The following is an 18,080-nucleotide window of genomic DNA, read 5'->3' as shown; positions in this document are numbered from 1 at the left end:
GCAGGGCACGCGCGCACGTGCCCTACGACATCTGTCGCCATGCCGTGCCAAAAATAATGACGTTGCAACGTCAACAAGGTCTTCTGCACCCCTAAATGTAAGAGAGTGTCACAATGGAGGGTTCTAATCAACTCGAATCGCAAGGACGTTGGTACCACCAGGCGCCAACGTTCCTGGAACCCCTCCCGCCACATAAGCAGACCATCTCGGAGAGCGGTTTGCGGCCCCACAGCCGTACTCGGACTCCCATTGTCCTTAGCAGACCGCTTCCGCAAGGACACCAATGACTCATCCATCATCTGTTCCCGGATCCAGACAGACCGCGGCAGATTCAAAACCCCGTCAGCCGGTCCCGGTTCCATCGGAGTGTCCGACTTCTCGACGGCCAACGTAAGCGGCTGAGGGGGGTTTGGAATCGGCGAACACCTATGCGTCCCCGACTCACATTTACAAGGGGCGCACCGCGGTAATCTGGAAAGTGCGTCAGCGTTCGCATGGCGCACTCCCTTCCGATGTTGAATTTGGAAGGAAAATTCCTGTAGCGTGTCCAACCAACGTGCCAACTGTCCGGATGGCTGGTCAATTTTAAGGGCATATTGCAAGGCCGCATGATCCGTACGCACAATAAAAGAACGACCGTAGAGGTATGGTCGAAATTGCCGTAGGAAAAAAACAACCGCCAATAGTTCTCTGCGAGTGACACAGTAGCGGGTTTCCGCAGGAGACAAGACTCGGCTACCATACGCCACGACACGCTCTACACCCCCTTTAGACTGTGATAACACCGCCCCAATACCTGTGTCACTCGCGTCCGTATCAAGAATGAATGGGTGATCGAAATCGGGATAATCCAATGTTGGGGCCGTGGCCAATAGATCACGCAGACTCCGAAAGGCCGCCTCCTCCGGCTGTCCCCAAACAAACTTCCGTCCTTTACCCGTAAGGAGATGCAAGGGCCTCGCAATCGTCGCAAAACCCGGCACAAATCTTCGGTAATACGAGGCAAATCCCAAAAACCGCCGAACATCCCCCACGGTGGCCGGAGTCGGCCAATCCCGGACGCACGCCATCTTTTCCGGATCCGTGGACACTCCCTCAGCACTCACAATGTGCCCCAAATAGCGGACGGACCGTTGCAGTAGGTGACATTTCTTTGGTTTGAATTTCAATTTGGCAGAACGCATCCTCGTGAACACTGTCTCCAGCCGCGTCAAATGTTCATCAAATGTGCGGCTGAAGACAATGATATCGTCCAAATATATAAGACATGTCTCCCACTGCAACCCCGTCAAAACGAGCTCCATCAATCTTTGAAATGTAGCAGGGGCCGCATTCAATCCCATCGGGAGACAGTTGAATTGAAATAACCCCTGCGGCGTACGGAATGCGGTTTTCTCCCGTGAGGACTCGTCAAGGGGAAGCTGCCAAAATCCCGAAGAGAGGTCCAGTGTGGAAAAGAACTTAGCCCCCGACAATGCGTCGAGGGAGTCATCCATACGCGGCAGGGGGTACGCATCTGCCACCGATATCTTATTCAATTTGCGGAAATCAACACAAAATCGCAATTTGCCATCCTTCTTCTTAACCAAGACGACTGGAGCGCCCCATGGGCTGTTAGATGGCGATATAATGTCCGCAGCCAACATGTCTTCCACTGCCCCCCGTACGTGTTCTCGCTCCGCAGGACTCATCCGATGCGAATTTAATCGAATAGGGGCAGCATCGCCCGTCTCAATGTGATGGTAAAGCAACGAAGTGCGGCCCAAATCCAAATCATCGGAGCTGAACACATCGGAATATGTCAACAACAATTTACGCAGCGCACCACGTTGCTCCATGGACAGGGAAGAATTTTCGTCACATAAATGAGCAACCCAACGATCATCCGAACTCCTTGGCTCGGAAACCCCAGCAACAACTCCCCGGCTATGTGGACAATCATGGGTCGCAAACGCCGTAGTGGCATGTGCCACAACCGTACCGGCCGGGACACGGACGTTTTCTCCCCCCGCATTAAGCACCTGTAAAAACGGTAATTGATCCGGCCGGACGATGGTCTGTGCCCCCACTAACGCCAACCCGGTTGTTATCGCGGCGGACGGTGACAACAAGACCCCTACTGCTCCTAGCCGATCAGGCAGGGGCTTCCGATACCGCAAGGGTATAAGCATCTGTGTACCAGGTGGGATGTCCACAGATGCGACGGACAGCGCCTGCACTTGTACGGCCGAAGCAGGTCGCCCCCAGGGCGACGGCAGAAACGAGATTTGACGGCCCCCCGGCAGTTCAATACAATTCTCATTGATTTTGATCAAAATGGGCATCTTAGCCAAAAAATCGGTGCCTAACAAACAAGGAACCGCCAAAGATCTCGATATCAACACAACACCCGAGGCCGACACATCCCCAATAGATATCTTAGCATCCACCTGACCCACGATACCCATGCTACCCCCGTTGGCAGCGACGCACGACCCATAAACCGGACGCACAGCCCCCGGCGGGATGCCCAACAGATGAAAAATGACATCCGAAATAATAGTCGCAGACGCGCCGGAGTCGACCAAAATGCATACGTCCACCCCTTGTATAGACCCCGGTACAGTGGACGAGCCCGTAGCGGCCGCGACGACTCTCCGTGCCAACTTGCGCCATTGCGTGACCGAGCGACAAGGCCCCGTCGAAGGGCATGCTTTAACCACAACGTTAGGATGGCGCAACGACGGTGATGGGTGAGGTGTAAAGCCTTGCCGAGTGTCTGGTGCGTGCCGACATGCCTGTTTCGGAGGATCTTTAGCCGACTTGACCGGTGCCGAGGCCTCCTGCTGCGGCGGAGCCGGGAAGCGGGCCCAGCAGTCTCTGGCGTAGTGGCCCCTACGCCCGCAGCGGAAACATTCGGCCTCGTTGCGCCGAAGCGCAGGCCTCGCCTCCTGACGGCCCCGTTCTGGTAGCGCCGCGCGCGGTCTCGGCCCGCCGCGTCCCGTCCATGGAGCGGAGGCGGCCGTCAGTTGTTGAGGGCCCCGGTCATCCGGAACATAGACAGCCTGCGCAGGGTTCCACCCCAGCGCATCCCCTTCTTTGACGGGCCCCCCCGTCCACGCCGTCACTTGTTTCCAGCGACGGAGGTTGAATTGCGCATCGAGACACTTAGCAGCCGTCCGGGAAGTTAGCTTCTCATGCCCACACACAGGCATGGGGATCCCTAGATCCCGAGACAGCTCCAACATTTTCCCTAATATGAGAGGCTCGAGCAGGTCCTGTGGCGTCTCAGGATAAGCTGCCATGGCCAGCTCCAGCACCGCACCCCTGAACGCCACGGGCGACTCCTCTGGTGCTCGTTGTCGTTGAGCGAATCGCCGATGCGCATCATCTGGTGGCTCATAAGCATCGGCCATTTCTTGAAAAACACCACATAAAGTTGCCTTCTTATCGGTCGTTATGGAACGGAAGAATCGGACAGATTCGTCGTCCAGGAGAGTCGGCAACACCTCCAAAGCCTCCGCATCGGTCCATCTTGCTGTGCGTACCGCCGCCAAGAAGCGGCAGGCGAACGCGCTCCAGTCCCCACCGACGGAAAATTCTTTAACCGTTGTAAGGTGGCGACTCCGACTCCTCTTCCCGCCGTCTTCCAATGGTGGTGGTTGTGATGGCAAATTCAAAATGGCGTCGGCCCGCGGCGTGGCCAAGATGGCGGTTTGGCGCCACGGAGCGCGCAAAATGGCGGCCTCTTGCCGCGTGGGCAACGGCGGCGGCAGGACAGGCAACGTGGCGGCCCGCGGAGCACCACTTGCATCATCCATCGTCCCTGGCGCGACGAGATGGCATAGATGCGCCAGGACGTCCTTAAGTGCCTCCAGTTGTACCGCCATCGCTTGCCATCGTTGATCCGCGTCTGATGATGTCGACGGACCCGCCACCGCGCCAACATCCTCCACTCCCGTTCCCGTGGTCGCCTCAGCCGGGCTCTCCTCCACCACCCCAACAGGATCCGTGGTTGGAGGGAGTTCGTCGTCGTCGGACGAAGAAGCCGATGCAGGCGCCGGATTAACTTTCTTCCTCACTTGTTTCGACATGCCGTTGCACTTCCGACACCAGTGTAATAAACGACTGGACCACGATGTCTGGCTCAGTGTCCTTTATTCGGTTCGTGCTGTACACCCACACGGCTGTCTTTACTCTGTAGCTTCTCCACGGTGCTGACTCCAATGTCGGCCCGATCCACTACAGCAGCTCCGCTGCTGTTTCTCTCACACAGCCCCCCTTGGCTGTACTCGCTGCAACTCCTCTCCCTCCGCAGCTCTGACAGCCTCTTGCTGTCTCTCTCTCTCTCCGCAGCTCCTCCTGGCAGCCACACCGCTGCCTCTAACATGCAGCCCTCTCTCTCTCTCTCTCCGCAGCTCCTCCTGGCAGCCACACCGCTGCCTCTAACACGCAGCCCTTCTGGCTGTCTCCTCTGCAGCTGCACACCACTCCGCAGCTTCCTCTTATCTTCGGGGTTGGCTCCCGATGGCCGTCGGCGCCCCCCCCTCTCCACACTCGCCCGCGTGGCCTCACTCTTTTCCGCTCACACCCCGACTGCCTTCCCCTTCCGGTTTACCCGCTTAAGGACCCGAACCTTCCCCCCACGTCACATGACTCCACCCCCCGTGACGTCACATCCGGAAGGTCGCTTACGCCCGCATTACACCAGGAATGCTCAACCTCGGCGTCTGCTTTACGCAAAGAAATGATCAAAGAAGGCACACACACACAACACGCATATCGGGACGAATAAGATCGTTCCAAAAAGTTATCTTTGTGTTTCAAGAAGGGTTGCCATTCCAAGGTGTTGCGTTAAATATCAACTGATCGTCAAAAGCATGTGCTGCCCGTCGAGTTACATGAATACGATTGTTAGAAGTATTTTAGTCATTCGTTTTCGTTAATTGCATAATCTTGCCAATTAATGAATTGCCATATACTTTGCCTTCGGGATGTTTCTTTATTGCTGTTCGTATGAATATCGTCGCATGCATGTTTAAGGACTTTGTCCTATCGCCGTACATGCTCGCGTTACTCCGAGGAATTAATAGATTGTTCTGATTACCCAGTTTGACAACGTAATCACTGAGGGTTAAATGTACGGATCAATGAGGAGAACATCTCCAGGAGTACTGTGTTAACAATAACAAGCATGAGAGTTCGCATATTAGAGTTTTTGTTTAGAATTAAAGTTGCTTAACACAGAAGTGTCTGAGTGTTGCCTTCCTAAGTTCATGCATAATAATCTTAATTATAAGAACTGTATCCTGTGGTCAGATTTGAATTTGGAGACCTGACATTAACACACTAAGACATAATCCGTAAATGTTAAAGCGAGAATAATTGTATTATCCCGATTGATAATACGACCCTAGACAACGAAGATAAGTCTAATTATAATAACTGCATACATTAGCATAATCACATACATTTGCGTAACATAATACGGTTACACCTCCATAATTAGCATTATTTATGCGCATAATCAAAGCACAACAAGTCGGTATCAGTAGAGGGCACAGGTGGTGCATCAGCCAGTCATCTCGGTCATCTCAGTCAGTCGACCCGTGGCACCTGGGTCTGCCCCGTGACCTCCTGCCAGTGGGTGTTCGACACTTCACGTGGCCTCAAGGTGCACATGGCCTGGCACAAGCGTCGTGGTGACGTCACCGCCACTTAGTGACAAATGGCGGTTGTTGTTGTGTGCGTGTAAGTCGATGGGTTTCTGTGTGTGTGGGTCGATGTCTGTGTAAGTCCACGTGTGTGTCTGCCTTTTTCGCCCGGGCAACGCCGGGTACTTATCGCTAATTCCTTTCATATTCTTGTACATTGGTCATCATAACTTCTCGCCATTGTGTCCTGCCCAAGCCCACTTACTTTTCCTTAGGAATGTCTAATCCACGTGTTCATCTTTCTGTCACTCAATGTCATTCCAAGCAAGCGTCTCTCAATGCTTTCTTGTGTACTTTTCAGTGTATGTCCTTGATTTTTCTTATATGCCCACATGGTCCTGAGTCATAAATCAATGTAGGTAGTATGCACTGATTAAACAATTTACTTTTTATGCACATTGCCATGTGACTTTTTTTTATATAATTGCATTCACCTTTCCAACAGAATTCCAACCTGCTCGCCTTCTTTTTAATTTAATCTTTTGATTTGGGACCGCCGTCAACATCCGTCATAGCTAGACACATATAGACGGTCTGCTGTGCTTTCCAAATGCATCTCCTCCAGCAGAGATCTCCAGTTGCTGAGCGATCTTGTTTTACATAACATCTGCATGCTCGTATTTATCCCGAGCCTTAACTTTGCAGCCTCCCCTGAATAAAGTTCTTTAAGCATTCCCTGCAGTTAATTCTCCCAATCTGACGTTATAATGACTATGCCGTCAGTATATCCGAGACGGTTAACAATGCTTTTTCTTTTAATAATCGTCTTTGTTTCTCTAATCCAATTTTCGGAAAACATATTTTAATGGGCACTGTGGATAACATTTTACATGTGTAACGGGTTCCGGAGACACTTGTAGAGGTAACTTCAGCACTCCAACAGTCCTGATACTCTGTTACAGCCTAGGTACACAGCCTGGATACACAGCCTAGATACACTACTCTGGCTACGCTCTGGAACTCGCCCTCACAAGGACGTAGAGCCGGGAGTTCCAGAGTCCCACCACTGGCCCTCACAGCGTCCCAGGGTCCTCAGATGGCTGGTCTTGTGTATTGGGTCTTGAGCTACAACTGGCCCTGATCGTCCAGGGAGCTCCCCTTTTATGCCTAGTCCCCAACAAGGGGTGGGGCCGTGTGTGCCCCCAGATATCCCACAGAGCACACACAGCCGCCCCCGTCGGTGGCGCCAAGGGGCTTAAGCGCCTGGGCCGCCTGGGAACCCAGCGCCTGGCGCCAAGGGGCTTAAGCGTCTAGGCCGCCTGGGAACCCAGCGCCCGGCGCCAAGGGGCCCAAGCGCCTGGGCCGCCCAGGGTCCCAGAGCCCCTCCCCTCCCATGTCACTACACATGTAACGGTACATTGTTATAATTACCAGGAGGAATAAAACATCAATGGAGGCGAGTGAAGTGAAAAAACGCGAATAAAGAAAAGATCGCGGCTCCACCACGGGGGAATCACCTGTGAGTGTTTGTGAACAAAGCAGTCGTTGTTGGAAGAGTTCACAAAGGCCAACTTCTTAGACACGTGGCAGTCGAACTGCGACGACGGGTTACTGGGTCGCTCCAGTGTCTGCACTCTCCCCTGTGTCACCGCCACCAGACAAACGATCAATATCTATCATTGCGTTACTTTATATTCATTCATCATTTGTTCATCATTATCCCTTCATTTCTCATTCATACACAGCCACGTGTCAATCCACTGCTGAGATAATAGATAGAGCTAGAACAATTATACTGGTAGGAACCTCCTGGTTACACCAGCCCACAGGGGATTATTGTGTCCGTCGTGCAGGGAGGGGCTGGGTGGGGAGGAAGTAGCTGGGTGGGGAGGGGAGGGTAGGGAGGGGCTGAGTGGGGATGGTGGGGCTGGGTGGGGTGGGGAGGGTGGGGAGGGGCTGGGTGGGGAGGGACTGGGTGGAGGGTGGGAGGGGTGGGGTTGGGTGGGGAGGGGCTGGTCACCCCGTGGTGCCCTTATACAACTCAACGTTTAACCTACTCACGCCGGCTTGTGCCCGCCCTCAGTCGAGCATATTTGCGGAATACACCACGCCGCCATTGACCCTGGCCATTGACCGAGCAACCCAACGTTCCTACCAGCTCCCTCCGCAGGAATGTGTTTTAATTGAGTCGATTAAAAAGGGAAAGGTACAACCCTGAAATTGCTTTGCTCATGCCACTGATCACAAATTACATAACGGGCAGCACATCTTTAAACTCACGAAACTGGAATCTCAGCGACACCACCCACTCACCAGTTACCACCAGCTTTGTTAGACGTTACCATCCAGCAATTTCTGCTCACTTGGGCCTCGACAAAGGAGGATTATGAACGTAAATTAAAGAGGTGAAAACCAAACGTGCAGCTCTGCAATTGCTTGCTTACGCCACTGCTGACTGAAGGACCGACTACAGAGGGCTCTAGATAGTATTTTGGCCTAGTCTTCCATGCCGGCCAGACGGCTTGGAAGTGGTGGGAATACCCACTGCAAGCAACCTGCTAATTGACTGTGGTGAACCCATTTATAATGCTATGTGCAAAGAGACGGGGGGGGGGCGGGTATTAAATAAACTTTTGAGTGGAAGAAGGCAGCCTTCACTCAGCCCACTCCATTAAGTGAGAAATTGCGATGATTGCCATCACCATGGCGACAACATTGATCATTGATCTCCCGGTCTCCAAAGCAACAGCACACACAAAGAAAATTTGAAAAACTGTTAAAATGACAACTGCTCAAGTAATGGTTTGAAATGTATGTTTTTTGTTTTAACTTTTTAAAAAAATACCTCTACAAACATACCACAATTCGTTAAGTGTGTGGCGTCGTGGTCAATGCTAAATTCAACAGACTTTAACACTTGGCTAATTTTGATACCATATTCTCTAGATAAGATGCAGGGCATGCATTGTAAGTTGGGAATGCATTAGGTATGTGTGTGTTAAACCATATATGCAGGACTTTATTGATACAAGTTTGAGATGTGCGTCTTAGTTTCCGGGGTATCTTATAATACAGAGAAAATTATACATTTAAAATAGCTTGTTGGAATGCTGTAGGTGGATGCAAATTAATAGAGATCCTACCTTGCACATTTTGAAGATGAGCATCACACCTGTACCGATAGGCAGCTGCATTGGCTGGAGGACATCCGAGAAGCTGCACAGATACACTCCTGCCACACAAACACTTGTCAGTCAACGGTCATTACACAGGAAAGGCAGAGGTGAAGCCCTGCATATTCTTGGCTCGTACCACTGCTGATTGAAGGGACTCGACTATAGCGAGCTCTAAACAGCCCCTGTACAGGGTATTTTGGCCTACTCTTCCACGCAGCCAACTTGCGACATCCCCCCCCCCCTCCCAATGATACAAACAAACTGCTTGATTTCATCCTGAAACTGAAAGTGATTTTTGGTATACAGATCGACGTATGGATTGATTAATGTGCTTGCAACACGTGTGGATTACAAATTCATCAAACCCATTTACTGCACTCGTTTCTCTTTTCTATCTCCTCCTAGCCTGCTCCAGCTCAGTGTTTCCTTCTCTTCTAGCCCATATTGGTGTGTTAATGTATACTCTGGTTCTGTACACCAGTTGAAATCCATCGCACTAGTGTGAAGAAGCAGAATCTAACATGGTCACGAGTACAATGTTAAAATTGATCATGATGGCCTGCCACATATTGATTGTAGTATATCGAAACATTTTTTTCGGTTGCAGGTCACTAAGATGTTCGCACGTGATTAAGTATGTGTAGTCACAGGTACAGCCCTTTTCTAAATCCACTGCTAAATTAAGGCCTCCCCATGCATTGCAGGTTTTGGGTGATACTTGAACATATTAATTCACCAGACATACTGGCAATTATCCTAGAATGACAGACACTACCCAAGCAACACGTGGATTTTCTTGACACTCATGTGTGGGTGCAGACAGGGAAATAAGCAGTTGCTATTGCTTCCATAAGCGGCTACAAATTTTTACAAAATAACGGAAAATAACTGTTTATCGAGATGACTCAAAAAATTTACAAAGCATTTTCAAAGAACGGCCATGCCATGCTCTGTGGCAAAAAGCATTCAACAGTCGGTTTTGGGCCATCAGGTGGGTGGGGCAAACGGACTTCACATTGAATATATTTCTTTATCTTCATGCATCACTTTTGACGGATGTCGAACGTATAAGCAATATGGTTTCTAAATAGTACGACGAAATTAGTGGTCGAAACCACAAGTGGGGATTTCAATTTGCGAGGTCAGTTACCCATTTTGGGTGTGCCCAAACAGCCAGTCTTCACGTTTCCAACGCACAGTCCATTTTGGCATGCTTCCTTTGCCTGCAAAACAGGAAGAAAACAGACTTGCGGCGAAAACTCTGTAGACTTGTCTCCATTACACAGCAAAGGTGCAGCCCTGCGATTACTTGCTCACACCACTGGTGACGGAAGGGCCTCCCCTTCAGAGTGCCTCACCAGACTATTTTGGCCTCCTCTTCCATGCTGGCCAAATGTTTTGGAAGAGATGGGAGTACCTACATTTTACTGCACCACACAGAGCGTGTCGATCAATGTTGGTTTGTAGACCTGCCGATCACCAGAAGCTGAGGATTTTAACAAACGTGCACCACTATTTTTTAAACTACGTCACAAAATGCCGACTCAAAAAACAGTTTCGGTGGCAAGAACTTGGACGAACTACTGCAGAGCACAACCGAAAGAGGCTGGCTGATGACCAACCGTGAATACAGCAGTGGTGTGACTTCGACGGAGGGTGCAAGCAAAAATGGATAAGTATTGGAAGATAGCCTGCCCTACCGATCGTTCGGAGTCTGCAAGGAAGAAGCCATAGGATTCGTCGAGTTCTTTCTCCAAGCGGCCCTCTCTTCGCATGTCTTTGCGCCACTCGTTGAACTGTAACAACAAGACAGAGCGGAACGTTTTGGATGGATTTTTGAGACGAACATGGAACATGGGGTGCCCTGTAAAAACATCTGCAGGATACTGCTTGCCCAGCATCGAACAGCGTGCAGAAACCTCCCTGCGTCTCCAGAGTGCATAACTGAGCACATTGAGAAATTCAGATGGTTAATGCTACCAACATGTTTTCAAACTAACCTCAACTGATAACCAAGATCTACAAGAAACTAATAGATAAAGGTTTATCAGCTCATTTCATCTTGGGAAAATAAAACCAAACAATCGGTAGCTTGTGTGATGAACGTGACATTCAAGATTGGCATGACACTCCTGCAAAGTCGTCTCTAGACACTGAGTAAATTAAAAACGGAAACCACATCTCCTCCAATGTGATAGAAAAAACGCATTCGCCCATTTGACAAACAATGTTCTAAGATACTTGCAGAACCACATAAAAATTTGGAAAGCCGTCTTTTACAAAAAAACCAGAGGTCTCCCAAATCTCCTTGACCAGATCACTCTTCTGGCGTAGCTCACGGTACCATCTAAGCACAAGCCAATCACATTCCAGCGTCATAGCATTGATCAGCAAGCCTTGCTAGAAATGGTAGCAATGGAAGGACAATTCATGGAGGGAAGGAGGTTATCTGCTGGTTGGTGTTGTTTCCTTCCCTAAAATAGGATTTGGATGGGTTAAGAATGGTGAGGATATTACATTTCTGGGAGGCTCAACCGTAACACGTGCTGAATTTGCAGCCCCTCCTTTGTTTGCAAATCCATGCCCACTCAGTCACGTGCTTCACCCAGTGAATGGGCTCCTGCTTCTGATGTTGGTTCCACCTACTGCTCAGACCCTATCTATTCCCCTACAAACCAAGCCCACTGAGAACAGGTCTGTTTTGTGTATGTCTTTCTTCAATGTTCATCCCAACTGTGTTATCACTGCTATGTCATGAGACAAAAGCCATTGCAATATCTCAAATATAAGTTCATACCTTCATGTTATACAATGGCCCATGGAAGCAAACATCACTGAGCTACCTCTGAGATGCCTTCACAAGATATCTGGTCCACTACAGTAAGGGGTAGAACATTTCCACCCACTCTGCTACTCAGAATGTGAAATTGTAGTTGCTGCTTTGCATCTACATCAGCAATAAGGATAAGACCGTCATGATTGCTGCATGACAAGTCAACTGATAATTTTTAATTCTCAGAGCTGGAATTTAGCCAAATGAAGTGCCAAAGATAAATTTGCTGTGACAGCATTTTTGCGCAGCCATTGGTGACCGGGCTCAGACCATCAACTTGCCACACCTGAGCATTTGGATTTAATAACAGGTGGCTGCCTGGATTCAAATCCAAGATCAACGCTCTGACCTCTGGGCCACTCAGTCACCAAGAGAAGTCTCTTTTGGGAGCAAAATAAACCCAACTACCACAATACACTACAGTCTACAAGTGAAAAAGGGGTTGAGGTAATTTCATACTGAAATTATACTTCATACATCAGTGCTCATCTCCTTATTTCAACCCAGAGCCAGTAGTGAAAATTCCACATTCATATGGTGGGGGAGAATCTCTCCATAGGGCCACTGTTGACTTCTCCACAAAGCGGTACAAATTTAATCATGCCAGAAGGATGGGCTGCGTCAACCCGTAACCAGGATATTTACTTGCATCCTTCTGATTGTGTGCCACTCGCTCTACCACCAAGCCGCCTGGCTGGTTATTCTAGAAGACTTTCCCATGTGCCACAAGGTGTTTGTAAAGGGTGTTGTTGACTAGAAAAACTAAATCTGCAATTTAATTTTCACTTCTTTGGTAGCATTTTTCGTTTCATCCTATGTGCAGTAAAGATTTCACTGAAGAAATTTTTGTTGAATGCAATGGAAAAGTACCAAAGGCCCAAGTTCAAAAATGCTCGTAAAATCCGGCAGGCCGTGAATGTAGTCAGCTCCAAAATGCCAAGGGCATTTTTTTAATGTGTTCAAGTCAAATTACAAATCTATGGGAGTGGCAGTAGTTGCTAGGGGTTACGTCATCACTCCTACAACTCCAGCCAATCAAAGCTGTTAGGAAGATAAGCCCATGCAACATGGCCATCATGAAGCTACTCATTCTTAACTTTGAAACCCCCCGCCCACCTCTTACGCATTTCACAAGTAGTACTAATCACATACCTGCATTTCTCATAAATATGCTAAATTCCTCTTGATAGTAAAATTATTTTGTCAAGGCGCCCTTCCCCCCTTCCAACCCAGCTTCAATATACGCTCCAAGCGTGGTGGTGTTTCATTTTGCTTCCTCTTAGTATCTTTCACTCGACGGTCAATGGTATAGTGTATAGCAGAATGTATAATAATAAATAGTATAAAATTGCAATGTTTAATACAATGTATAAGGCAATATATAGTATCGTAATTGTATAGTGAATATACAGCAGTGTGATATACAGTAGGGTGGATAGAATAATACATAGTGTAATATTACACTATGTATTATTCTAAGGTATAGGGTGGTGTATAGTAATACAGTATATAATTTAATGTTGGGTTTGTCTATGGCAGCATATAGTATGGGGTAGACCCGTGTGATGTAAGGGAAAAAAGTTTAGCTGGAAGCATATAATATTTTTTGCGACATAGAATTGTAATGTATTACTTACTGTTAGTAGCTCAGCTTATTGGAGAGTATATTTAGTATACTGATGATACTATGTAGTTTATACTTTAGTTTTTTACGTGGTTGTTTAGTTACTGCAGCTACATACTATTAACATTCCTTCCCTTCATTAATGCTACCCCTATCCCCTCTCTTTGATGCTGCTAATCCTGCATAATGCATGGGCATAATATGACTTTGAAACCCCCCGCCCACCTCCTACGCATTTCACAAGTAGTACTAATCACATACCTGCATTTCTCATAAATATGCTAAATTCCTCTTGATATGAAAATTATTTTGTCAAGGCGCCCTTCCCCCCTTCCAACCCAGCTTAAATATACACTCCAAGCGTGGTGGTGTTTCATTCAGACGCTGTCTCCCCGACAGACCTGGTCTTCACCTGAGGACGGCTGCTTGCGTTGTGGCCGAAACGTCGTGAGAATTATTTTATTATGTTTTATTATTTTATTACTTCCCTTCTACGTGACTTTACCGAAAGAACCAAGAAGAATTGATCAAGTTGTTCTGTACTCAGACCCCCCGAAGTGCAACGTAATTATTTAATAGGGATTCCTAAAATCACGACAAATGCGTCAGATTACTGTGGGCGTATACACACAGGTTATAGATTGTAAGGAAAAGTGGGCTTGGGAATGACATGCCGCAAGAAGTCATGATAGCTGGTCGTTGAAATTATTGACAGCGGCAGCTGAAAGAGGGAAAGTCCACACCGAGATGGGGTGCCACGGTGGCGAGATGTTAACTACCTCGCCTGGTATGCAGGAGTGCGTGGGTTCTATCCCGACCCTGGCCGCCTGTATATTTGGAGATACATGTTCCCCCTGTGGTCGTGTGGATTTTTCTCCAGGTCCTCTCGTCTAACACCTTTTGAGACTAGGCTCCAAAGAAAGCTGTCTCTGGTGTGGACCAATCAGGATCAAAGACAATGCATATATTAGAGTTTTTTTTGCATTCTGACCACAAGTATTGTGGTTAATGCAGACATGATTCCTTGTAAAAGGTTTCAGTTTGGTGTTTTAACATCTTAACAGCTGTTTTGTTGCCATAATAAAATATTTTAAAACACTTTTTTTTTTAAACACGCTTTAATGAAATGTACTGTCCGAGCTGCCCCTCCCCCTGCCCCCTTCCCCCATCGCCCCTCCCCTACTTCCACATCCTCCGCCCCTCGGTGTGGCTCCCCGAGGCTTGGCCTAAGTAAGGGACCGTGGTGATATACAGCCAACGTGAGTTGAGCGTGGACAATTAGAGCCGTAAACGTGGACAATTAGAGCCGTAAAAAGATTGTTTAAAAATATATATTTTTTATTTTCAATGATAGAATATAGTAGTGTCCTCAGAATGACATACCTATAACAAGTTTGCAGTCGATACGACATTGGGAAGACAGTTGAAATTGAGTTACAATATTTGAGGATACAACAGAGTGAGTTAAATAAAAAAAGCGTGTAAAATGTTTAAAAACAATATATTTTTACATTTTAATGATAGAATAGTCTTGTCATCAGTATGACATAAGTATACCAAGTTTGCAGTCGATAGCACATTGGGAAGTGGGTAAAAATTGAGTTAGCAGATTTTTTGAGGATACGACAACAGACTGAGTGAGTTAAATAAAAGTATTCTTAGGTTTTTTCGGTAAAGTCACGTAGGTAAAACATCAAAATTAATGAAAATAAAATAAAAATCACGACGTTTCGGAGGCAACACAAGTCTCCGTCATCAGGTGGGACCGTCACAGCCGGATTAGCTGCATCAAAAGTGAGGCAATGATTCAAGATGTAATCCCTTAAAAGCAAGTTGAGGGGGGAGGAGAGGGGGGGGGGGGGAGCTCATCAGAATGTGGTAGCCAATGAATGGAACGTATCGGGAGGCAGGGGGGCGGGGCTCAAAGACGGCACGGAGTGCCACGTACAACGCATCGGGATGGGGGCGGGGCCAAAAGGATGGACGACGGCTTGGACGCGGTTGCTGCTGCACACGCCAACGCATTGGACAGAGAGGGGGAGGGGAGGCATGATACACATGATAGAAAAATAACGAAAATGCCCATGTTTATACCAATGCTGGCTGAACAATGAAGAGAGTACTGTTAAACACTGGGGATGTTAACACTCGGTAAAGTAAAGTAAAATAGTGCCTGTCAGATAAGATGGTCCAAAAAAGTGTAATTAAGTCTTTTTTGCGTGGTTGATAACATCTTTCCAATGATTACTAAGTTTGTACCCATCATCACGGTTGAAATTATGTCTGTGTTTGTATATTTGTATGGCTTCGTGTACAAACCTTTGATGGTAGCCGGGAGGTTTGCAGAGAACCTTGGTCTCGGAAAAGACAATTTCATGAGAGCCCACCGAGTTGTAGCAATGATCGGCAACGGCCGAAGAATCAGTTCTGCCGTGTTTCAGATCTGACTTGTGTTCGCGGACACGATCAGAAACATGACGTTTCGTTTCTCCAATGTAGCAATCACCACAAATGCAACTCAATTTGTAGACTCCAGGATACTGTAAGTCAGGAACGACATCCTTCACAGATGGAATCAGATCACGGATTTTATGCACTGTACTGAATCGGACTTGGATCTTATGTTTGTTTTGAATTTTGGAGATCTTTTTGGTCACGCCTGCTATGTATGGTAGCGTGATAGTTTTGGTCGGAGTTTCATGTGGCTGTTTCTGTGTGGTGGGAGAGACAGTTTGGCGGATAGTACGGTCAGAGTATCCGTTCATCCTGAGGGCCCGATGTACATGTCTTAATTCACCGGTCAGGTGGTGTTGGTCAGAAATGCCATGGGCTCTGTGGTATAGCGTTTTGATGAGAGAATTATTTTGAGATGGGTGGTGGTGGGAATCCGGTTTCAAGTAGGAATCTGTGTGGGTGGCTTTCCTGTAGACAGAATGTCCCAAGGATCCGTCAGGCCTCCTCTCAAACAGAATATCCAAGAATGGTAGTTTACCGTCTTTCTCCACTTCCATGGTGAATCTGATGGATGGGTGTCTAGAATTGATGTGGTCCAAGAAGTGGTTCAATGCTGGGAGGCCATGTGGCCAGATGACGAAAGTGTCATCCACATACCTCTTCCACAGGGAAGGACGCAGGGTGGATGTCTGGATGGCGTCTGATTCAAACTTTTCCATGAACATGTTGGCTATAACTGGTGACATGGGGGAGCCCATAGGGGTACCCTCATTCTGTTTGTAGAAGGTGCCATTCCAGGTAAAATAGGTGTTGGTTAGGCATTGCCTCACCAACACCTATAACTGGTGACATGGGGGAGCCCATATAGGTACCCTCATTCTGTTTGTAGAAGGTGCCATTCCAGGTAAAATAGGTGTTGGTTAGGCATTGCCTCACCAACACCTATTTTACCTGGAATGGCACCTTCTACAAACAGAATGAGGGTACCCCTATGGGCTCCCCCTTGTCACCAGTTATAGCCAACATGTTCATGGAAAAGTTTGAATCAGACGCCATCCAGACATCCACCCTGCGTCCTTCCCTGTGGAAGAGGTATGTGGATGACACTTTCGTCATCTGGCCACATGGCCTCCCAGCATTGAACCACTTCTTGGACCACATCAATTCTAGACACCCATCCATCAGATTCACCATGGAAGTGGAGAAAGACGGTAAACTACCATTCTTGGATATTCTGTTTGAGAGGAGGCCTGACGGATCCTTGGGACATTCTGTCTACAGGAAAGCCACCCACACAGATTCCTACTTGAAACCGGATTCCCACCACTACCCATCTCAAAATAATTCTCTCATCAAAACGCTATACCACAGAGCCCATGGCATTTCTGACCAACACCACCTGACCGGTGAATTAAGACATGTACATCGGGCCCTCAGGATGAACGGATACTCTGACCGTACTATCCGCCAAACTGTCTCTCCCACCACACAGAAACAGCCACATGAAACTCCGACCAAAACTATCACGTTACCATACATAGCAGGCGTGACCAAAAAGATCTCCAAAATTCTAAACAAACATAAGATCCAAGTCCGATTCAGTACAGTGCATAAAATCCGTGATCTGATTCCATCTGTGAAGGATGTCGTTCCTGACTTACAGTATCCTGGAGTCTACAAATTGAGTTGCATTTGTGGTGATTGCTACATTGGAGAAACGAAACGTCATGTTTCTGATCGTGTCCGCGAACACAAGTCAGATCTGAAACATGGCAGAACTGATTCTTCGGCCGTTGCCGATCATTGCTACAACTCGGTGGGCTCTCATGAAATTGTCTTTTCCGAGACCAAGGTTCTCTGCAAACCTCCCGGCTACCATCAAAGGTTTGTACACGAAGCCATACAAATATACAAACACAGACATAATTTCAACCGTGATGATGGGTACAAACTTAGTAATCATTGGAAAGATGTTATCAACCACGCAAAAAAGACTTAATTACACTTTTTTGGACCATCTTATCTGACAGGCACTATTTTACTTTACTTTACCGAGTGTTAACATCCCCAGTGTTGAACAGTACTCTCTTCATTGTTCAGCCAGCATTGGTATAAACATGGGCATTTTCGTTATTTTTCTATCATGTGTATCAGGCCTCTCCTCCCCCTCTCTGTCCAATGCGTTGGCGTGTGCAGCAGCAACCGCGTCCAAGCCGTCGTCCATCCTTTTGGCCCCGCCCCCATCCCGATGCGTTGTACGTGGCACTCCGTGCCGTCTTTGAGCCCCGCCCCCCTGCCTCCCGATACGTTCCATTCATTGGCTACCACATTCTGATGAGCTCCCCCCACCCTCTCCTCCC

General features: G+C 48.0%; 1 protein-coding gene across 5 annotated transcripts in view; it reads right to left on the bottom strand.

The window, feature by feature from the left end:
* LOC144947376 (uncharacterized) overlaps positions 1–18,080 on the bottom strand; it is a 110,560-nt gene that overhangs the window by 63,179 nt on the left and 29,301 nt on the right. For all 5 annotated transcript variants that reach the window (XM_078876658.1, XM_078876659.1, XM_078876660.1 and 2 more), the window contains 4 exons: positions 10,510–10,605; positions 9,960–10,032; positions 8,777–8,865; positions 7,151–7,273 (listed from right to left, as the gene is read on the bottom strand). In XM_078876658.1, the coding sequence (XP_078732784.1) occupies positions 7,151–7,273; positions 8,777–8,865; positions 9,960–10,032; positions 10,510–10,605 (381 nt within the window). The remainder of the gene's footprint in view (positions 1–7,150; positions 7,274–8,776; positions 8,866–9,959; positions 10,033–10,509; positions 10,606–18,080) is intronic.

This window comes from Lampetra fluviatilis, chromosome 44, assembly GCF_964198595.1.
Source record: "Lampetra fluviatilis chromosome 44, kcLamFluv1.1, whole genome shotgun sequence".
Taxonomy (NCBI): domain Eukaryota; kingdom Metazoa; phylum Chordata; class Hyperoartia; order Petromyzontiformes; family Petromyzontidae; genus Lampetra; species Lampetra fluviatilis.
This window is presented reverse-complemented; position numbering and strand designations above follow the sequence as displayed.